Here is a 24270-nt window from a genome sequence, read left to right on the forward strand (position 1 = left end):
GGGAGAGCAGGCTTCACTTTTTCAAGCACTCCCGCAAGGTGGATGCCGCCACAAGCACGAGTGCAGTGCTTGAAAAAGTGAAGATCGACGGCTAAACGCCCTCCTATGCAGCACGCGCAGCACATGCGTGCTGCGTAGGCGAGACCTAAAAAAAGTGAACTTTTCTTTTGAATCTAAGCAGCTGGTATACCATAGAACCTGACATTGTTTCTGCGACACTCTCCTCATACTCAGCGTTTTCTTCTGTAGGAGTCGTAGCTCCTCTCCCAACCAGGCCACTCCTCATGCCGTCCAACTGATCTCTTATCTGTCGAGCCTAATCCGATCTGAAAAGAGGCCAGGTTGGTTCCCAGTAATTCAGACACTACTGTAGTTTCCATGGTGTCTTCTCTGACTGGTCTATGGTGGTCTCTCATGAGTTTCCAAAATAATGTGCAGTTTTGACAGGTGCTGGTTTCGACTTCCCAGAGACTATCTCCGCAACGAGGAACTGACCAGAGTTTATATTTTGACCTTTGGCAACGTATATGACCGTATTGTGTTGTGTGGGCCTGTCATGTGGGTATAGGGCTCCGTTTTCAGTACTGACTTTTACCTTTTTGTAGTTCCTCTAGTGAGGAGAATGTACAGTAGTTGTTTCATTTAGAGGTACTCTGTTGATTTATATTTGTTTTTCCTGGTGAATTTATCACGTTAATTGCTTGTCTTGGCACAATGGGTATGCTAATACTAATGTTGCTGGTTGAAGATCGTGACACTGACCCGTGATATATATTCACTATTCTAGGAAATACCACTATTGTCCGTTGATTTAATTAGTACATAAATTGAAGGTTGATTGTTTAATTAAATTCAGCGTGTTCCAGGATGTAAAGAAATTAGTCACATAAACGTGTTCGTTCCATGTATTGTATTTGAACAACTGTGGCCCATCGGTAGCTGTAGTGCTTGCAAAGATAGTTCACTGGTGCCCATATGCACTAACAGACGATCAGCGCTTTCATGTTTCATAAACCTGGCTGTACTCTCTGCTAACAAATTGGCCACTAAGGCTGATCACACCCATGTAGCACTGAGTGCAAGTCTCCATTTTATGGAAAGATTTGGCCCCTTCCTGTAGCCGCTCCACTGGGGTAGCTCAGGGGCTCCTCATGGAATGACTAGATTTTATTCTGGGGCAGATATATCGATGACCGCCTCATGCTATGGACAGGAAGCTCAGAGAAACTAGAGAGCTTTATTGAACACCTGAACAGTAATGATTACAACATCGGGTTCACGTCGCATTTCAGCACAGAGAAAATCACGTTCTTAGACACTGAGATCTATATCAGGGGCAACCAGATACAGTCGACTGTATCGCAGGACCACAGCATGCAGTGCAGTCCTGCACGCAACGAGTGCTCATCCTGCACACCAAATCAGAAGTATCCCATTTGGGGAACTTATCAGGGCCAGACGCAATTGCAGCTACAATCCAGAGTTTGAGGAAGTGCCAATGGGATGATGGAACGTTTTAGCAAGAGAGGTTACAAGAAACACACTTGATAAAGCGAAACAAAGAATACTAACTATTGATAGACAGGACACATTGAAAGATAGATCTATAACACGACCCAAGAATGATAAAATACGGAGAGTTACCAACTACAATGCTATATCCACGGTACTTACACGCAGCTTAAATAAACATTGGCATATCTTGAAAGATGACACCTCACTTGTAGGATCGGTCGGCACACGACCTAATATTACATATAGGAGAGGGGTCTGCCTAAGAAATCTGCTTAGCCCTGGTTACCCGAGAGCCAAGGGGCCCACAACTTGGCTGACGCAACACACCATTGGCTTTTATGTCTGCGGACATTGTATAACGTGTAAATGGGCTTGTAATAAGAAAACTGTGTTCACTGGTCCGGATAAGAGAATTTACAAGATCCTATCTAACATTAACTGTAACACTAAATTTGTAGTGTATATGCGATTGAGTGCAGATGTGGCAAAAAATATATGGGCAGCACTATCAGAACCTTAAGGGAGAGGATTGGAGAACATAATACGGGCACTGAAACAGGGTGATATAAGAGATCCTATTGCTGCACACATTATGAAATGCGCATCCCAGAAGAGAACAAAGGACATTGTTTTCTATGGGATTGATGAAACCCTGAGACATCCCAGGGGAGGAAACGGGGAATTAACCCCTTCGCTGCTAGGCCCCCCCCGTGCTAAGCCTTTTTTGGGCTATTTGGGGTAGTGCGCGCTGATGCCCCTGTAACTTTTTGACCACATAAGGTATCCACGCCAAATTTGAGTACTTTTTGTCCAACATCATGGGGATTCTAAAGGTACCTAGGGTTTGTGGATTCCCCTGGAGGGGTCCCAGAAATTAGCCAAAATACAGCTAACTTTTGTGTTTTTTTGTGAAAAAATTGGAAAAACGGGCTGCAAATGAAAGCGTCTTGAGTTTTTTTCTGCAAATGGTATCAAAAAAGGGGTTGTGGGGCTGAAATCACCATTTCCCCAGCTTTTAGGGAATGACTGACTTTTGTCAAAAAACCAACATTTTTTACACAGTTTTGGCATTTTTCTGGGACATAGCCTATTTTTTGTGATTTCAACCTCCTTCCAGTTAATGGTAGAAATGGGTGTGAAAGCAATAATGGATCCTGGAAAGATATACATTTTGGAAACGTAGACCACATTCTGAATTCAGCAAGGGGTCGTTTGTGTAGATCCATCAAGGTTTCTTTATAGAAACTAACAGTTAAATATAGAAAAAATTGAAAATTAGTTGAAAAAAACAGCCTTTTGTGTCAACGTTTTCACCTGTAACTTCTTCTAATTAGGACAGCTCTTTGAAAGCAATCTACAGTTACATCCGCTGGACCTTCCTGGTTGTGGGGATATATAGGACTTGTAGGTTCACCATGAACCTGACGCACCCAGAGTAAAAAAACTGAGCAGCAATTTATAATGGTTTTTTATTATGTTCCGGGTATATAGCAATTATTGTGGGAAAATATATACATGGAAAAATCGGTATGAGACACCTATGTATTTCTGAAGTGGGAACAAATTATAGAGTTTAGAAACAGTACATATTTGCAAATTTTCGAAATTGGGAATACTCATACTAGCATAAGAATTATCGGTCATTTTTCAAAATTACTTCTTTTTTACACAATGGCTTTTATTTGGAAGGCAGAAATGCATCAAAGATCAATAGGTAATAACAGTTGCTTTACAAATCTGAATTACCCTAAGTCTCCCGATAAAAATGGTACCTCACTTGTGTGGGTAGGCATAGTGCCCTCGACAGGAAATGGCTCAAAACCCAACGTGAACACACCACATTTTCACAATGAAAATGTACCCTTTTTTTGCGAAGTGTCTAGCTGTAGTTTTTTAACACTAGCGCTGCCGGCATCTAGGGAAACTTAGCAAACCTATACATTTTTGAAAACTAGACACCCGGGGGAATCCAGGATGGGGTGACTTGAGTGCCTCCCACCAGGGTCTGTTACCCAGAATCCCTTGCAAACCTAAAAAATTATCAAAAAACCCACATTTCCCCCACATTTCTGTGATGGAAAGTTCTGGAATCTGCGTGGATCCACAAATTTCCACGCACCCTGCGTTCCCCAAAGTCTTACGAGAAAAATGGTACCTCACTTGTGCGGGTCGGCCTATTGCCCGCAACAGGAAACGGCGCAAAACGCAACGTGGTCACACCTCAATTTCGCAGTGAAAAATGACCCTTTTGTGGCAAAGAGCCTAGCTGTAGTTTGTAAACCCTAGCTCTGCTGGCACCTAGGGAAACCTACCAAACCCACACATTTCTGAAAACTAGACGCCTGGGGGCTTCCAGGGAGGTATGGCTTGCGTGGATCCCCCCAACGTTTCTTTACCCAGAATCCCCTGCAAACCTCAATTTTAGCTGAAAACATCACTTTTTTCACACATTTTTGTGTGGGAAAGTTGTGGCATCGCCAGGCTCACACAAATTTCCCACCACCCAGCGTTCCCCCAGGTCTCCCGATTAAAAATGGTGCCTCACTTGTGTGGGAGGCCCAAGTACCTGTGACAGACAAGGGCCCAAAACATTTTTTGATAGGCAATGTTGATGTCGCCTCACTACGTTTTGGGCCCATGCCTGTCGCGGGTACTTGTTTTTTGGAAACAAGCTCTTTTGGATAACCTTTACGGTTAGAGCGGATTGTGCCACAAGCAAAAGTGTCCACTTTGAACAATTCCTTAAACAATTGCACAGCAGTGTAGATGTTATCAAGGTACAAATGGTGGCCTCTGTTAAACAGTCCTCTAGCAAGATTCCACACAATTTTCTCTGAAACTCTAAAAGTAGACGGACAACCAGGGGGGTCAATAGTGGAATCTCTACCAGTGTACACACGGAAATTAAAAACATATCCTGTCCTACTCTCAGACAACATATACAGCTTAATTCCATACTGTGCCCTCTTGCTAGGGATGTACTGCCTAAAAACCAAACGGCCCTGGAACAGGACCAAAGACTTATCAATAGATATTTCTTTCCCAGGAGTATAGATCTCTGAGAATTGATCTACAAAGTGATCAAGTGCACTCCGAATCTTAAAAAGACGGTCACAGTCAGGGTGATCTCGTGGCAATGCCAAAGTATTCTCAACAAAATGCAGCATTCGAAACAAAAGTAAATACCGATCACGGGTCATAATCGCAGGAAATCTGGCCGTTGCCATCAAGGGACTGGTAGACCAATATGAAGCCATGGACGGCTTCCTTATCAAGCCCATCAAAAAGTCAAACCCAAAAACTTCAATTCATCCAGATTTGTGGGAGTCCACCGGGTAGCTCTAGAGTGGGGCTTAAGTGTGGCACTGTGGTCCCTCAAAAACTGTTCAGCATACAAATTAGTCTGCTCAAAAATCTCAGCCAAAAATACATCACCCATAAACAACTGAAAGAACTGTATAGGCAAAAAAATGTCACAATCCACTCTACACCCTGCATCACCACTAAAGGCAGGCAACACCGGCTGCACCATGTTTGGATCAACCCAGAGTCCAGCACTTCCAGTAGGAAGCCTAGCAGCCTCAGACTGCAATCCAGATGCCTCTTGCACCATCGGCACAGCAGTTTCCTCCTCTAAGACAGGCACTTCATCCACACTGGGGGTACCTTCATCCGCACTGAGAGTATCTTCATCATCAGATGATTCCATGTGGAGAGAGCACTCACTGCCTGAATCTTCCCCTCCGTCCTCTCCCTCAGACGCACTGTCAGTCTCATAATCCTGCTCAGAGGAAGATTCAAGCAGCATAACAACAACCTGCTGAGCAGTCATTCTACGGCTAGCCATAATCCTTACTAATAAAGGTAACAAGTCAACAACAAACACTTTGAAAAATAAGTAATAAACAAAATGCCTCTTTATCACAAAGACCTATATACTCCAAAACGATACCACTCACTTGCCAGAAGCAGCTACACTCACCACCACCTACTCTGCACAGACACAGTATGGATCAACAATATATGCTGCCATTACGAAACCACTTACAAAAAAATTCATTCATGCATGACAATAATACTCATTTGGGGTAAATACAACAAAAAATGTTTTTCTTACCAAAAAAAGTCTACTACGCAAAACTGCAGAACAACCACTGCCGAAACTGGAATCAAAGGCTTTACACTAGAATAAAAAGGAGAAATAAAACATTACAATCACATATGCAAATAATGCACTAGTCCACAAACTAACCACCAGCCAAGCAAAGGGGCTAGGTGGGCCTAAAAGCATAAGGCCGATCTGCCCCCACAGGGAGCAGAAACAGCCCAAAAATTCACCCTCAAAGGGGGAGCAATCCTTGCCCAAGGGGTCACTCCCCAACATCAACATTTAAAATGCCCTGGTGTCTACTGGCTTCTGCCCTCCTAGGGGACAGATGGGCCTGAAAACATATGGCCGATTGGCCCCCAAAGGGGCAGAAACAACCACAATAAATGCCCCATAAAGGGGAGCGACCCTTGCCCAGGGGGCCGGTCTCAACAACAAAAAAATCCCTGGTGGCCTAGTGGGCATGTGTATACAAAAGGCTATTGAAAAAGGTTTTTCATTTGCCGGAAGGGTGGAGAGGATTCTGGGTCAGAGTAACACCTCCCTATATAATCAATAACACTGTGAATTTACTCCAACTGACCAAAGACTGGTCAATATCAACACACGTAGATGGAATATTGTGAAGAAGCTATTGAGGGAAAATATTAACTTCGCCACTAGGTGAGTAAGGAAGCAATTCCTTTTGGTTTAGGTACCCTCACACACCCTAGTGGTGTCATGCTTCATCATCGGGTCACCCCGACGCCTAGAAGTCGGGGTGGGCTCAACCACAGTGTTGGGAGCTCTTTGAAGATATTGTAGACCAGGGGGGCTAGAAAATTAAAAAACCTCAGACAGACCCGATAATAAAGGGATACTGGGGATCTGTCTGGGATACTAAAATTATTTAAATTAGGGTCTCTATAGGATTGTTATGGTCCTATGACCCTAGTGCCAACATGTTTCAGTCCATATCTGGCCGTGAAGGTCCAGGACTTTCTTCAGGGCAAACAGAAGTCCACCCTGGGTAACAGAGGAAGGAATTCCCTAACCTGTTTTCCATAGCAAGGGCAGAGTAGCTGCTCCTTGTATGAGCGACTGATTAATCTGTCATGCTTCATATTCCATCTGCAAAAGAGAACAAAGAAAACAACAACAAACAACTTATACTTGTGGGTTTTCTCAGTGATCGTTCCCATATTCGTGTTTAGGATGAATAACGCCTACATGTGCCAGGTGATCATAAGGCAAAGTGGTGTACAACTATATCCAAACATGTGCCACTCATAACTGTATCTGTACACAATCGGCGTGACAGATATATTGTGCGGTGGCGAATTTGCTCGCATCCTAACTGAATCTTCATGCCAGTTAGTGTTCTCTATCAATGTAAAAACTCTCCTAGATTCCACTCGCATTCAACACTCTCACCGTATCTGTGACTCAACATGGTACTCTCTTAACCACGCGTGATTATTAAAAAACACAATATGTGCAACTGCAGAAACATATCACACACATGCATTCTCTCTTACCGAAATTTCGAATGACATACGTTTCTCAGGGGATCGTAGCTCTGTAGTAAAACCCTATCGTGAGAGCCCCCGAGTATGAGAGAGAGAAGAAATTTGGAAAAGACCATTTAAGGATGTGGAGATACTAAGTGAATAAATATCTCTCACTGTAGGGATGACAATCGCCCTTTGAATGTCCTTCTCTGCCTCCCCACTTACTTCGTCAAGAGTCCTGCCCCGTCTGTCTACCTACTTGGTCTCGATCCCCGGCGTTTCGCGCCGTGTATCGTTTAGACTGCAGGTTTATACTTCCGCGTTCAGTGTAAATGGATGGGATTGGTCAACTATGCCACGTGATATATCACGTCACCATGTGATCCCGACTATGACGGTGAAGTGATTTTAAAAAAAGTATGTTACTTATTTGGCTCAATGCAGATAGAGGCATCCTCTTGTTCTAGTATTTTTGTTTTAATAGATGTAACCTCTCCGTTAGTTAATCCGGAGGGCATCCGTATACATGTTTATTCAGTCTAGCTTTAATTGGTTTAGCCAAACGTGATCGGACAGATCGTCCAATCAGGCATCTCACCCACAGTAGTTCCAAAGCTGAGGAACGATGGGGGATGTAGTTTTTCTGGTTAGTTCGTGACGTTTACAAAGGCTAATTTTTCTATTTTAGGCAATGTCCACGGTGGGTAGTGAACGGCTAAAGACCATCAGCGGTTATTTTCTGGGGGCACAGTGATTAAAGCCACTCATAATTCAAGAGGATTGTACAATCCACCCAAAGGGTATATTTATTTGTCGTAATAACGGGATCTTGTCATATGGTCTATTATCCTATCTTGGGGCATTTTTAAAAAAAAGCTTTCATGCCTTCAATATGGAACTGCCTACCACATTATATGGGGGAGGCCCCTGGTGATGTTATTACGCTTCTTCTTTACCAATTAGATAGGGGTTTGATATGAAGTGTGCCTCATTAACTAGTGGTCGTACCAGACAAACCTCGATGAAAAACTCGGAGCTCTACCTATTATGTTGATTCCAGGGTATGGAATCGTTGAGACCCTTTTCATGGGTTTTCAGACGATAAACCCATCGTTGCTCTCTTTCCAAAAGTTTTCTTTGTTGGTTGCCTGTGCTTTTGATTTTCTCAAGTACAGTCCATTTTAAATCTGTGTCCTTATGATTCTTTTCGTTATAGTGTGCTGTTAGTTTAGTGGCTGTAATCGCTCTTCGTATGGTGCTCCTATGTTCGCTAATGCGGACTTTGACCTTACGACTAGGCATACAATAATATAAATTGTTTAATCTGCCCTTCCAAGGGGTCAGAAACGGTCAAAATAAATGCTCCCCACAGGGGAGCGACCCTTGCTGAAGGGGCCACTCCCCAAAAACATATTGCTCCCCCAAGGAGAGCGACCCTTGCCCAATCATACAGGCCCAGTGGGTCCACACACACTGAGACCCAGCTATACAAATTTCCCCCAAAGGGGAGCGTCCCTTGCCCAAGGGGCCACTCTCCAAAACAGATTGGGCATATAAAAAATAAACATACAGGCCAAGTGGGGCCACACACACTTTTTTTTAATTTTTTTTAACTAACACGGATCGGCACCCCCCGCCCCCCCCCCAAGTTGGGCTATCAAGAAGTAAAACAAAAAAAAGCATTCCTGCTGCACAATCACGCCCCAGGCGTGATCGTGCAGCAGGAATGCATTTTTCAAAAGACATCGGAGCAAAGGAAAACCATGTCCTTTCCCCCGATGCCCTTGAAAATACACCCCCACCCTCCATGAGGCAAAACTCACCTCTTAGTTTCCCGACGCGTTGGAAGCAAATGGCTTCCCTAGGCGCGTTGACGTCATTGCTGACGTGGAGGGGGGGGGGGCGGGGGGAGGCAGGGGAAGGGCTTCCCCTGCCTTCCCCGGTGCAGGCATTAAAATCTATGTCCCAGGGGGGGAGCGCCAGCGCTTCCCCCCCCCCCGTGGGTGGGTGTCACGATGGCTGGGAGCCGTCATGAGCACACGCCCACTGTATGCCATGACTGCTCCCAGCCGTCGTGAGCATCGAAGGGGTTAATGCTACCAAGGAGTGAGGCACTATGGATACTTGGGCTACGTAGCACAGAGATAGGTCTTAATGTTGACCAGGAATTACATTATTTCTTGGGAAGATAACCGCACAGTTTGTTAGAAAAGGCTATCATAAAAAGTTTCCTGTTCATTTGTTTTGGGTTTGATTACTTAACATATGAGGATGGGTATTGGTGGATGCTGAGAAGCAAATTTACAGTTATAAGGGGCTCAGGAACCGATCCCTTTACAGAAAGAGTGTTGTATCGTTGATGAATGCAATCTCTAAACTGACTTCGAATTAAAATGACCTCAACACACTTGTCAAGAGCACAGGAGGTTGAACTAAGGATTAATGTATAAATAAAAATGTGTTCACTGTATATGTTAAGTTATTACACATGTACTGTGAATGTAAAGCTTTGCGACAACCAGTTAATCTCTGAAATACCAATTTATCACTTTCCACCCAATTTCATGCGTTATAATTGTTTCTCAAAAATTGCATTTATAATTATAGACAGACCAGTAATATGACCAACATGTCACGTAGAATGAGTGTCACTTGGAAGCTGAGCGATTAGTAGCCATAACCGGTAGGAGAAATCGCAGTATGGTTGTTTTGTCACTTACAAAAGAAATAAATGTACACAAAAAATAAGACACCGTCTGCTGGACACATTGACATCGGAATTATGGCTCTGAATGACTGTCATCTGGTGAATGAGCGATAAGCAGCCGCACATAACTGGACTACACTAGTTAAGTTATTTGTGGAAGGAAAATATCAATCCAGGAGAAATAACACACTTTTTTGCTAGAAACCAGGTTTTATTTTTTACATGTAGTTACCAAGCCTATCCCTCTTATTTATTACTTGGAACACTTTTTATATCCCTCTAGAGCATATTTATAGGCATATTCAGATGATTTCTCGACTGTTTAACTTCAATGAATGTAGTCCTTACAAAACTTTCTCATTCCAAAATGGCGCTCAGCTACGAAGGGATTATGTTGGGTGTTTTAGAGATGCCAAATAGTACGTGCAATCTGAACAAGGAATAACTAGGTTGAGTTTTTCTCGTTAGCCTAGTCACTCGCTTGTAATTATGAAATTCCATTGGACATACGTGGTTGGATTATTAATTCGAAACCCTGCTCATACACACATGGGAATTTTTACCCACTCATGCCAATATCTGTAATGACACATCGAAGATCACGAACCCTTCTGGTGTCACTCTAATTTTAAACGCTACTTCAGATCTACTCATTTAGGCTGATTTTAATATCTCTTTTCGGTCTATCAACACATAGGGAACTTATTTTGTGAACACTTCAAGATGGCGCTTAGAATACTCTGACTATATTGGGTCGCATCTTGGAAGCCCGGCGTATTTTCGCGGGCTTTGATCCACACGGCCATTTAACGGGGCCTGTGTGAGAAGCCGGCTATCGTACTCGAGGACGTGATAGGAGATACAGATGCGACATCACCGCTCAAACTTATGGTAAAGAAGAAGGGAAATTGTTATTTTTGCAAAAGCACGGAGGAGGGTTGGATTAGAACCGGCTTTGCAGGATTATCTTCATTTACTGTTGCCCGATCGCATATTACTTTCTTTGACGCAAAGACTCTTTGAGTTTGTGCAACATTTATGTTGACAATACCTATTTGAATTCCCATGGCAGAATTGTAACCACGGATAGGTAAGGGTTTTAAAAGTTTTTCGCTGGGACATTGCAGATAGTACACTTCTCGACTCAATGCTAGAATCAACGTTTATTTATATAAGGGGTATGCACCTTTTATACCAGCGTTGTGTGATAAAAAAATTAGCAACTACAAGGTACTCCCTTTCTTTAAATTTACAGGTGACAGACCACTAATCTGGATCTGTTGTTCGGACGCATCTCAATACTGCCCTCACCTACATACCGTGTGGGTTGGAATTATCACCACACTTACAGTAAGTGGGAATTCTAACCTAATATCCTCTAATCTCACATCATGAGATTATGTCTTTGAGTTTGAATTAACTAAGAATTCATCTTGCTCGTCCTTCTTTGTAGTAACAGATCAACACGACTCAGGAGGTTAGTGTTTTGGCCCGCATGCTTGGAATGGTGTACAGATTTTCTTGTCACTGGTTCCTATTCACGTATTGGTTGCACCATATGTGAGGTCTTAGATATAGGTACAGTGTTCATAGATGGCATGGTATGATAGTGATCACCTGCACACACACACCTTCCTTTTTTCCGGTTCATAATGTTACCACTCTACTGGTTTTGTCGCTTTTATTTGTGGTAAGCCTTACTTACCTTTTTTCCTTTTGGCCCTTTTATCCTCTTTGTACATGTCTCGGATATGCATGTTGCACTAGTTTCATTAAGGTTGTACAGGTATGCCTCAAAATACAACACAATTGTATTTTATTTAGCCTTGAAAAAGTCGCGGGGTAATGCCCTTGCTGACGACGAAACACGTGTTGGCTTGTAACCTGTGTTTGCTTGTAACCGGTGGCTTGTAACCTGTATATAAAGACTGAAAACAAAGGAGCGAAAAAGAAGAATAAAGAACAAAAGAAACGTGTTCTAATACTTGTTATACTGTCTTGACTTACTGTAGCTACAGCTGTCATACCCTTATACGAAATGTGTGCTGGGGGATGTTGTTTTTTTTGTACTGAAAGTGTGGCATAGGCTGCATAAGTTTGGGGCGCCTGGTGGTTCTCCCTACCTTACAGCACCATTAAACAAATACTTACATATACACTGATAGTGGGCGACATCACCCTTGTAGCGCCATTTCCCTACAAAGTATACCACTGTTCATTCGCAGCTCCACTGGGGTAAGTGCGAGTGGTTGTCTGCTGTCTGGTTGCAATCCAATTCAGCGCGGCTTCTGTGCATCACGCTATCCCTCCTGTTTGGCCAAGTGGGGTAGTTTCTCCCAGTGACATTGCTTCCTTTACTGGCAGGAGAGTGAGCGCTCGCTTTTCTCAACCAGGTTGCATACCGGCTCCCTCTCTTACCCTGCATTTTACCTTGTTTCAGCCAGTATGAGGTGCATGCGTTCCCCACGGCGTTTCATGATTCCGATTGAAAGAATCCGCAAAACCACACCGAAGACTGTTGGGACTAGAGGGCAGTGAAGAGCCGTGCTGGAGCTGCCATCTGGATTATGGCCAGGCCCACCTCTGTTTCACATGAGTGTCACTATTGTAAAATATCATTTAGCAAAGATCGCCCTAAATCCGTCAACATGTTTTACCGTTGATTTGATGTCTGTAACTCTGCGATATGTTAAAATGTTATCCTCTTTTAAATATAATAATTTTATTTGGAAAACTGATTGATTTTATGAGCATGGAATGATTATTGGGTGATGTTTGAGCTGTGGAGCTATAGTGATCAGAATATTGATCTGTTGCAGGAGCCCCCCAAAACTGTGAAAAGCAGCCCGAAGAATAGCAGCAGTGGAAAGGATGGTGCCGTGGAAGCGCCTGAAGAGGTAAGAGCTAACCTTCCTTTGAAGCATAGTTAGATGCTTCCAAGGGGCCGTCGCTAAAGCTATTTCAATGATCTGTTCGCTTTAGGTCTAAATTAACCAATATAATCCTGCATGTGATGTGCTTCTGACTGCCTGTAAAGGGTCTTTTTTCAGGCCTTCCAAGGTGTCCTCATTGTCACCCTCCCCAGGCCAGGGGGGTGATGCACAGCTGTTTGTGGTAGCTGTTGCCACTGGGAGGATGCTACAGGCATCTTGTTAACTGCAGCCAGCTCTTCTGATTGCACGTTTTATGCAAGCGTGCAAAGCAGTTTATCCATTTCTGTATGGCTGTGTGGGATTCCAAACGTAAGTAAAGGAAGATTCCTCTCTTTCTGTTCTGGCTACAAGTATTTGTCCCAACAGGGTCTGGTAATACTGCGTTTCTAGTAGAAACAAGTATGAAACCGAGCCTGACTATGCAGTCTTAATGAGATCAATATAGAAATAATTTTACCAATAATTTTACCAACTTGAGTCAATCCCTTTTTTTTTTTTTTTTTTTTTTTTTTTTTTTTGCAAACAAGCTGAACCTCACCTTTGCATAGTGTTGTTGACTTGTTTCTTCCATTAAAAATAACAGTTGTGGCATTTTTCATTGCGTGTCCTTCAGTGGTTCTGCTGTAACATGAATGCTATAATAGCTGTAAAATAAGTGAATACGTGAATGTGGTCACTGCTTCTTCATTCTTATAATTGTTATGGTGCACGATTGTGCCCTAAACTTCATGTTTTGGGACTCTGACAGCCTGTTCGGAGGTACGTCCCCTCCCCATGCTTGCCCGTTCGCCACCTTGCTCCCGCCTCCCAGTTGCTCCTCCCTCCCACCTCCCCTTATATGGTGGCCGCTGGCGCGCCAAAGGCGCGCCGAAGGCAAGCCCGTCTGTGCCCGTCCATGCCTGGACTGCACCCAGCGCCAGGACCCCTGGCTCCCGCGAACGGCACGACGCCCGACACCGCTACGATGCCAGCACCCTCCACGCACTCAACACCGGACGATCACACACCTGCTTCCTGGCCGCCCTGAAGCACACACAAGGACCATTCTCCTGCCGGAACTGCAGCTTCACCAGCATCCGTCCCGCCAAGCCACCCACCGTGAAAGAACGCAACCACCTCAGATGCATCCTTCTCAACACCCGCTCCGCCCGCAAACACGCCGTTGAACTCTGAGACCTACTCGATTCCACCTCCCCAGACGTCGCCTTCCTGACGGAGACCTGGATGAACCCCTCCTCGGCACCCGACATTGCCATAGCCATCCCGGACGACTACAAGATCACCGACAGGGACATCACCAACAGACCAGGAGGAGGAATCCCCATCGTCCTCAGGAACACCCTCAGAGTCTCGACGAACACCGACGACACCCTCCGCACTGCCGAACACCTGCACTTCAGATCCACACCGATCCCAACACCACCATCAGTGGAACCCTCGTCTACAGACCCCCTGGACCCTGGCCACAGTTCAGCGACTCCATCGCCAACTTCATCAGCACGCACACCCTTGCCTCCACAGACTGCATCCTCCTCGGGGACATGAACTTCCACCTCGAACAACAACGACACCAACTCCACCACCTTGATCGGCAACCTCGCCAACCTCGGACTCAGACAGCTCCTCACAACACCCACCCACTCTGCCGGCCACACTCTTGACCCGATCTTCTCCGCAAGCGCCCACGTCTCCTTCAGCCACACCACCGAACTCCATTGGACCGACCATCGCTGCATCCACTTCACCTTCCAGAAACCCACCACGCACCACCGCATCCAACAGATCCCTCGCCGCTGCTGGAGCAAAGCCACCAAAGACCAGCTAACCACCATCCTCGCCCGGAGCCCACCCACCGACCCCACCGCCCCAGACACCGCCGCCCGCAACCTCAGACAGTGGATCGACGACTGCGCCAACACCCTCGCCCCGATCAAGAAACCTTCCAACAGACACACCAGCAAGAAAGCCAACTGGTTCACCGAGGACCTCCAGGCCTCCAAGCAAACTTGCAGGAAACTAGAGAAGAAATGGCACCGTGAACCGAACCGGACAACTACGCAGCCCACAAGAACGCCACCCGCAGACACATCACCTCATCAGATCCGCCAAAAGGGCTTACTTCAAAGACCGCCAAGACGACAACAAACACAGCAGCAAAAAGCTTTTCAACATCGTGAAGGAACTCTTCAACCCCAGCTCCAACACCGACATCCCACCTTCACAAGACCTGTGCGACTCCCTTGCCACCTTCTTCCATCGCAAGATCGCAGACATCCACGACAGCTTCAATGTCACGACCGCCTGACAGCCACTGAGACCTCCGTCCTCATGGCCAAAATACACACCGATGCCCTGCTCTCCTGGACCAACATAACCGACGACGACCCCATCAAAATCATGAACACCATCCACTCCGGATCTCCGTCAGACCCTTGCCCACACCACATCTTCAACAAAGACAGCACCACCATCGCACCCGATCTCCGGAAAGCCATCAACATCTCCTTCGAGACAGCGACCTTCCCGGAGAGCTGGAAGCACGCCGAGATCAACGCCTTACTCAAAAAACCCAAGGCTGACCCTAAGGACCTCAAGAACCTCCGGCCCATCTCCCTGCTCCCGTTCCCGGCGAAGGTCATGGAGAAGACCGTCAACAGACAACTGACCCGCTACCTCGAACAACATCCTGGACCTGTCCCAGTCCGGGTTCCGCAGCAACCACAGCACCAAAACTGCCCTCATTGCTGCCACCGACGACATCAGGGCCCTGCTCAACAACAGCGAAACCGCGGCCCTCCTCCTCCTGGACCTGTCGGCCGCCTTCGACACTGTCTGCCACCGCACCCTACGCACACGCCTCCACGATGCCGGGCTCCGAGACAAGGCTCTGGACTGGACTACCTCCTTCCTCTCCGGCAGAACCCAGAGCGTCCGCCTCCCCCCTTTCCCCCCCAAAGCCACAGAGATCATCTGTGGCGTACCCCAGGGCTCATCCCGACATTGTTCAACATCTACATGGCACCATTCGCCCACGTCGCCTGACCTCAACATCCATCTCCTATGCCGACGACACCCAGCTGATCTTATCCCTCACCAAGGACCCCCTCACTGCCAAAACCAACCTCCACGAAGGAATGAAAGCCGTCGCCGAGTGGATGAAGAACAGCTGTCTGAAGCTAAACTCGGACATGACAGAAGTCCTCATCCTCGTCTCCAACCCCTCGGCCTGGGACGACTCCTGGTGGCCAACCGCACTGGGAACAGCACCAACACCCACCGACCACGCACACAACCTGGGGTTCATCCTTGGCTCTACTCTCTTCATTACAAAGCAGGTCAACGCCGTCTCGCCCTCGTGTTTCAACACCCTCCGCATGCTCCGCAAGATCTACAGGTGGATCCCCACCGAAACAAGAACTGTCACCCAGGCACTAGTCAGCAGCAAGTTGGACTACGGAAATGCCCTCTAAGCAGGAACCTCTGCCAAACTCCTGAAACTACTAGAACGCATTCAGAACACCTCTGCACGCCTGATCCTCAACATCCCTTGCCGCAGCCACATCACACCCCACCTGAGAGACCTGCACTGGCTCCCGGTCAACAAGAGGATCACCTTCAAGCTCCTCACCCACGCACACAAGGCACTCCGGACCAGCATACCTCAGCAGACAATTCACCTTCTACACCCCCAACCGCCAGCTACGCTACGCTCCGACCTCGCCACCGTCCCTCGCATGCAAAGAGCGACCTCCGGCAGCAGATCGTTCTCCCACCTCGCCGCCAAGACCTGGAACACCCTCCTGAGTAGTCTTCTGAAGATTAGCAAGACCTGGCTATTAAAGCAGTAGCGGCATCCCCCCCCGCCCCCAGCGCCTTGAGACCCCGACAGGTGAGTGGTGCGCTTTACAAATGTATTGATTGATTGATAGTGGTACTGCGGGACTAATTCTTATGTCCATGGGCAACAATACCTGCATTTCATGAAATGGCTTGTGCACTTTTAACAGCACAGGCATTTAGCTGAATTGATATAAATGAATGGGCAAGTATCCCTACTTTTTATCGGTGCTGCTAAACCTTTAAAGGAAAAAGGACAGTGGCCCCTTCTGAGCAGCAGATTTGTAATAAAATTGGACAGTTTCAGAACCTCTGAGCATGGCTGCTACACTTGTAAGGAGAGAAGTTTTGGAGTTGGAGTTGGTTGCTAAGTTAGATATGTTACTAATATTAGAATTTGCTCCCCTTTTACGTCCCTGGGCAGCTGAGTTAGGGTTATTATGGTGTACACAGTTATCAGTGCATGTTCCTCTCATACAAGCCACATGTACAGCACAGGTGGTAGCAGAGCAGGATGGCAGAATCCCCTCTCGGTGCCTCTGAAAGAAGGGTCTGATAGCTATGTGGTACAGACTATATTTGCGCCAGACATCTGCGGCAGGTGCAGTAACGCAGCAAGTAAACATTGCAGATTATTTGATCAGTTATTGCCTATTGCAGCAGATGACAGACCTAATGCCCACACACACATTTCAGTGAAATTTCACCAAACTGTCTATATATGCAAGTTAAAATAAGTTAAAATGCACTATTGTGTTCTTCAAATAAAGTTTCTTAAAATTGGTACAAAGAGTGAATTAATAAGTTATACTTTCTAAACTTGCACCCCTTAAAAAATATAACTCCAACAATATTCAACGATTCCAGTAAAGCTTTGGAACAGCTCAGTGGCTTGTACGGCTCCTTTTGTGATTTTATGTGCAACCTGCCAATCAGTTTTATTCACTTGTGCGGCTACTCTGTAGTGCTGGTTGTTCACTGGCTTGCTTGCCTGTCTCACCATAAGTAGCAGTCATTTTTCTTTAGGCCCAGGCTCCCATCACACGAACACCACCTGTCACTCATGTCTCATGCTTGCTTCTATTAGCGAATGGAAAAGAGAAGTGCGTTATAACCCATTCAGGCCGGTCCTTGTGAATGCGTGCCACCACACCCAAAGAGCTAACATGTTTTTTTTGTTTTTGATAAGCAAATTTTTATTTTGGGAAAGAACACACTTAAATACACATACAACAGTCCAATTGAACTAGCATCAAAGTGACATATCCCGGAATCAGTGACAATCAACAGCAAGACCCCCCCCCCCGCCTCCTCCCCAGACCCCCTCACACCCCCCACCCGCACCGACTCTCCTAGATTAGTCCCCCTAGCCACTTCCCCCCCATATTCTGCTGAACTTTTTGGGGCAACCCCGAGCCGTATACATCATTCGCTCCTGCGTCACGCACCAGTCCACCCCCCTTCTCCATGCAGCGCATTTGGGTGGGTCGGTCTGCTTCCAGGCAGCAGCGATATCTCTTTTAGCCACTACCAGAGCAGTGGTTAGGAAATTTCTCATTGCGGGATCCATCCAATCCGTCCGTTATCCCCAGCAAAGCCAATTGGGATCATGGGGGACCTCCCACCCCAGGGTCTCAGTTAACTCAAGCTCGCCCCAATAGCTCCCCAGCTGCGGGCAAGTCCACACCATGTGGAAGAAGTCCGCCGGGTCTGCCCCACAACGTGCACATGAGGCATCCGGAGAGAGGCCCGCATAGTAGAGGCGTTCCGGGGTCAGGTAGGCGGTATGCAGGTAATAAAGCTGGATGAGCCGCAACCTGGCTGATGAGGTAATCGTCCTGGGTGCCATAAGGGCGTCCCTCCAGTCAGCTTCGTCCAATGGTCCCACCCAGGCCTCCCATTGCTGCCTCATTTCGTCCCAATCCACCGGGGTGTTATTGACCAGGGTCCGATAGATGCGGGAGATTCCCCCCTTCCCAAGATACCCCAACATCACCTGAGCTTCGGGTGGGCTATGGTCAGGGATCCTTGAATCTAGAGGGACATGAGACTGGATCGCGTGGCGCAGCTGGAGATATTTATAGAATTGCGAGGGGCGCAGCGAGAACCGATCCTGGAGCCCCTGGAAGGAACACATGTGGCTTCCCCGCCACACGTCGCCCAAACGAGAGATCCCAAGGAGATCCCACGCTCAACCTTCCCAACCCCGCTACCTCTTGCAACCAAGTGCCGTGCCAGAGCGGTGTAACTTGAGTCAGTTTCCCCGACCAACGGGACTAACATGTTTTTTTAGGTCTCGTCCTACGTGGGCTATCGATTCTAAGAAGCCGTGTCATAGCTCCGCCCAGGTTTTGCATTGGTACACGTCGTTTTGCGTCACCAATTATGCAAAACCGGGTGTTCTGATTGTCCAGGAGGGTTTTTAGACCCTCCTGGTTACCACCCTGTCTCCTTTTGGCCCCGCCCACCAGGATTGCATCTTTTACTAGCGGTGGGACACAGTGGCTCCTAAATAGCCGCTACGCACTTTTTTGGTTGTCACTCTGCTTTGCCAAAGGCAGCCGCTGTCTTCTCAGAGCGGTACCTTGTTCCTGCCATGTCTTTTTCACATTCTGACGTTTCCGAAAGGCTGCGCCCTTGCCGCATGCTGAGGTATGCTGCGTTTTGTCACTCGAGATGTGAAGTTTTGAGTTGGCGTACTCCGCTGAAAAATGTTTGCATTTTTGGTACTTTTTTTTTTTTTGCCTGTTCTGACGTTTCCGTAAAGCTGGCCCCTTCCCGCATGCTGAGGTATGCTGCGTTTTGTCACTTGAGATGTGAAGTTTTGAGTTGGCGTACTCCGCTGAAAAATGTTTGCATTTTTGTAACTTCTGAAGTACCTCTTGTCGTTCTCATTAGCTTAGCTTGCTGCAACTAGCACGTGAACGAAACTAGCATCTAATCCTCGCATGACCTCCCCCACCCCAGCCTGGGGACCAGCTTCTTTAGTCAGCTTCACTATGGGGATTATAATCTCAGACTCCCTCGCTCCCCACCTGAATTTCACACACTCGCTGTAAGAAATGTAAATGCGTTTCAGCTGTCTCCTCAGAGCGGTACCTTGTTCCTTCCATGTCTTTTTGCCTATTCTGACGTTTCCTATAGGCTGCGCCCTTCCCGCATGCTGAGGTATGCTGCGTTTTGTCACTCGAGATGTGAAGTTTTGAGTTAGCGTACTCAGCTGAAAAATGTTTGCATTTTTGTTACTTCTGAAGTACCTCTCGTCGTTCTCATTAGCTTACCTGGTTTAGTTAAGTCACCAGCTTTTTAGGTCACGCCTGGCGTAGGCTGCGTGCACGCGCAGTCTCGCTGGCGAGATTTATTGTTAACAGGGTATTTTCTGTAAGGGGTTTTAAGCCCTGCCCCTCTGTTCCATTGGCTGGCGGTGGCCAGCCATTTGAACAGAGGTGTCAATGATGTTTTTGCTTGGCTTTTCGAGCCGTCCCATTTGGACGGACTCGCTTGCTTTGGTCGCAAAAGGTTTCTTATCTTTATGGGGCCAAACACATGGCCCCATAAACCTTTTGGCAGAAGCAGAGCAAGTACGTCATGGCGAGCTCTTTGCGATGTGAGCATGCGCAGAGCCTTTCGGTCCTAGCGTCGCCTCTTGTTTTATTCTCCTTTCAAGGGGTTTAATTCAGCTTCCTAAATAGTTATTTTGAAACACCAGAGCTAGATTTTTTTTACCCCACTTGTCTTTCGTTTTCATTAGCTGGTGTTTATATTTCCCTGCATGGAAAACGGACATAGACCGCTCTCGGCTTTTAAATTGTTCGGCGGAGACGTGTTATGTTACAAGCGGGTGCGCCGGAGTTATCAAGGAATGATCTTTCAGTGAAGTGGACGGCTGTGCCTCTGCTCTTAACCTTTCTGTGCACGCGCGCATCCAGATTAAACGTGGAATGCTTCCGACAGACTGGCCGTAGTGGTGGTATTTTAATGTACTAGATGGAATGGTCGGCTTTGGCACTTATTGCAGCAGAACCGGAACTCAAGCTTTTTTTCCCAAGATAATAGCGTGCCCCGGGTCGAGAACACAGAGCCATCCAGGTAATACTAATGGTGTTTAATTCGGTTGAACTGCATTTTCTTTTATCATATGTGTCCAGAAAGGTGTAAGACGATGCCGAGGTGCGCGCCACTGATGGAATGGCGACATGTTTAAGTGCTCCACACCTCAAGAGGCCAGAGCTGCCGACTTTGCCGACTCGGCTCAACATCCTGTGATTCTGGGCAAATCACTTATTCGCCCCTATGCCTAACCCCCCCCCCCCCCCCCCCCCACACACACACACATCCATGTGTACTTCTGCAATGTGCCTGATGCTCATGTAAAGCGCTCAAACCTTTGGGTTGTTTTCGCGCTAAAATTGCTAAATAAACAAACAATACATAAATAATCTGAGGTCGGAGCATTCGTACTTATGAGCTCAGCCAGCACCATATCACCTTTCTAAACAAGCATTTGCAATGCAATAGGTCTCACATTTGCGAGAGTTTAAGCTATTTGCATTGTAAATGGCAATTCCTTTCATTTATGTTTTAAAAACCAACACGTAAATTAAAAGGCATTGTCATTTACAATGCCAACAGCTCAAACTCAAACGTGGAGAAGTGTAGCTCACTGGTTAGAGGGGGCATACCCTGAAGCTGAGGTCAGACCCGGGACCAGGGTTCAATTCCCGACGCGGCAGGGTCCGGAACCCAATTGTCCACGGACTCGATAATTCTCGCTTCGGTGCCCACTCTAAGCACGAGTTCACACTATGCAGCTCTGGGCAACAGGCTTGCTTAATCTCCACAACGGCCCCCCGCGGCGGGATGCCTGGCTTTCACCTTGGGGATGCCCAGTACGGGTTATCTCGCAGGGAAAAACCAGGACGGGTTCCCAATGCAAGCGCCAAGATGCCCAAGGGTAAGTTGAGCGCTATATAAGAACACTAATAATAATAATAATAACTCTTGCAAATGCGAGACCTATTGTATTGCAAATGCTTGTTATAATCTTGGCAAGAAGTCACCTGTGTTTTTTTTAGTTCTGGGCAGGAACTCTGTGGAGCGATTCATAATAGGAACCTTGTCTACTTGCGTATACATTTGCATCCCACTAAGTTCAGGGAGCTTCTCTCCACTACAGACTACTGACTTCAGGGGATCCCCTAGACACCCGGCTCGGATTCACAGATCATTGATTTTTCTTTTTTCAAAAAACATTTCAGACTCAACCAAAAACATGATGGAAAGTTCTCTTTGACAATCCTTGCCCGTGATGACATGGCCCACTGGCATGCGTGGAAGATGGACTTTGAAACGCTGTCTATACTGCTCCCCCGTAAATTAGGCCTTTCTGATGCTCGTTTTCTAAATGCTCCCGAGGACTCCTGGTGCACATTCATTGGCTCGGTGAGCTCGCTAGCCAATCCCCAGGCCCATCACAAGCCACTGTAAAGAAGAAAGCTCCAAGTTAAATGGTGTAAAAATCTAGGTGCGTCCATTGGTTGGAGCTTCTGCCCTCCATTGTTGCACAACAGGCACAAGGTTCGTGGTACGCTTTAAACAACTCAAGATGTCTGGTCTGGAAGCCTGACCACAGATATTAAGAGGAGTAAGCGAATCAAGATTGGGCAGGAGAGGCCTGGTACTCCTTTCATGGTCTTGAACGTAGGAGAATGGCCAGAGTTAATTAGACTGAGCTGACGGTCAGTGTCTGGCCACTCAGACAACTCAGTAAATGTTGATAGCTGAGCAGAGATTGATGCACCAGTCGAGGTCTGGCCAGCTAAGAAGGAACCCTTGAGGAGATGCAATGTACTCCTGAATGTGCAGGAGTAAGTCACATTGCATTTTAAAGATTTAGAAGCAGGTTTCCTATCTTATCTCTCAATGTACACCCCCAGCTAATCTGCCAGCTAATAGCACTGGGGCGCAGTCATTAGTTTGAAGGATGGCCTATTAGGCAGAAGCACAGTTTTAATGAAAACAAGTTAAATGCGTAAAGAGTGAAAACAATAACCCCATCAATTATTAAGAAAGAAATAAGAATCGTGGGAGAAGAGCGGGTATGGAGTAAAATGGTAGGATCTAGTAAGGTGCTACAGTGGTTGGAGACCATTATAGGAGACATGAGGTGCACCCCGACTACACAAATAGGGGGGGGACCAATAGGGGGGGGAGGCAGTACGATGGGTGGGGGGACAGGACAAAGGAGAAAAAGGAGGGCTGCTTCCCAATTTTAATTAAAAACTAACATTTGGGGGTAAAAGACAGATTTGCCTGTGACTGTCATTCATTGACACCGTGTTAGGAAAATATATTTTGTCAGTTCAGGCAGGTATTCTGTTCAGAAATATGCAACATTCTTAAAGTCCAATCTTTCTCTGGGTTCCCATTGGCCTGTGAACTTTAAAGTTGTGTATTTATTGCTCACCTATTGCATCGCAACTGCATGCTTCAATACTTAAGTTATGTCCCAATGCATTCTGGTAATTGGAGTACATTATTTGATGTAAATTACTCACATCTACTTTCCATGGAACTATGAATATTCATCTCACAATGCAGACAGTTAAAGCTGTGCAGTAATTGTGTGCCTGCCAATGTGTGTACGCCTCCCATTGTCACCTCGGCACGTGTCTGTACGCACACGAGAAGAACAATAAGCGCTGGGAAAGGCAAAGCCAATAGAACTCGTCTCTAAGGGAGAGATGTCAGGTAGCATGCGTATGCTTGGCCAGCGGTGTATCAAAGTATTATCATTACTGAAAATCCACGACATGGGAGACGCCAGAACGCAAGCATGTGTTGTGATGCTTGCGTACACGAGTGTAGTTAAACGCGCATGTATGGTAACAAAAAGTGGCCATTTCATTTAGTATTTTAACTTAATCGATAGCCATGTAAAAACATTAAATCCATAAAAAGAAAAGTGCACGTCAGCATTGCACTTAGAAAAGGAGCGAGCAGCCAGCAGTATTTTGCAGCAGCCGTGCCCTCTTAAAAATACCAAAATAGCCAATAAATTAGGGAGAGTGAGACGAGGAACACCATGGAATGGGAGAGGGGGGAAACGGGAAATGGAAGGAGTGCATGGGAAAACGAAAACATTTTAAAACAAGCATTTGCAAAGAAATAGGTATCGCATTTACGCGAGTTTGAGCTATTGCCATTGTAAATTACAATTCCTTTTTTTTTTTTTAAAACATAAATAAAAGATTTTGAGGGGAACTGGGTGTGATTTTACTGTACAGGTGAGGACTGCATTCACAATGTCAAACTCAGACCAGCCCAAATGCAATGCAGTAGATTTCGCAATTACAACAAAGTGAGTTATTGCCATTTTGCATTACACCATTAGATTATTGCTTCACGGAGGGAAAAACCAATAACATTTACAATGCCAATAGCTCAAAACAATGTCATTGCGAGACCTAGTGCATTGTAAATGCTTGTTTTTAATGGTGCTGAAGGGATAGGGCATAAGGACCAGGGGCAGTGCTAAGAAATAAAAGCGGTTCTGTGTGACACTGTTATTCTACCTACTTCCCAGTGCCCAATCCACTGGTGCGTTAGAGTCCGGGAGAAACGCAGAATGGTGCAGTGCAGTCAGACTACTGTATTCTGTAGGGGCTGCCGTACTTGGAG

The 24270-nt window shown here is 46.3% G+C and overlaps 1 protein-coding gene across 2 annotated transcripts in view; it reads left to right on the plus strand.

Moving 5' to 3' along the window:
- The window catches only part of PPP2R5D (protein phosphatase 2 regulatory subunit B'delta), a 502545-nt gene that overhangs the window by 30998 nt on the left and 447277 nt on the right, over window positions 1-24270 (plus strand). For both annotated transcript variants that reach the window (XM_085610117.1, XM_085610118.1), the window contains exon 2: window positions 12640-12717. In XM_085610117.1, coding sequence (XP_085466243.1) covers window positions 12640-12717 — 78 coding nt within the window. The remainder of the gene's footprint in view (window positions 1-12639; window positions 12718-24270) is intronic.

This window comes from Triturus cristatus, chromosome 6 (assembly GCF_964204655.1).
Source record: "Triturus cristatus chromosome 6, aTriCri1.1, whole genome shotgun sequence".
Taxonomy (NCBI): domain Eukaryota; kingdom Metazoa; phylum Chordata; class Amphibia; order Caudata; family Salamandridae; genus Triturus; species Triturus cristatus.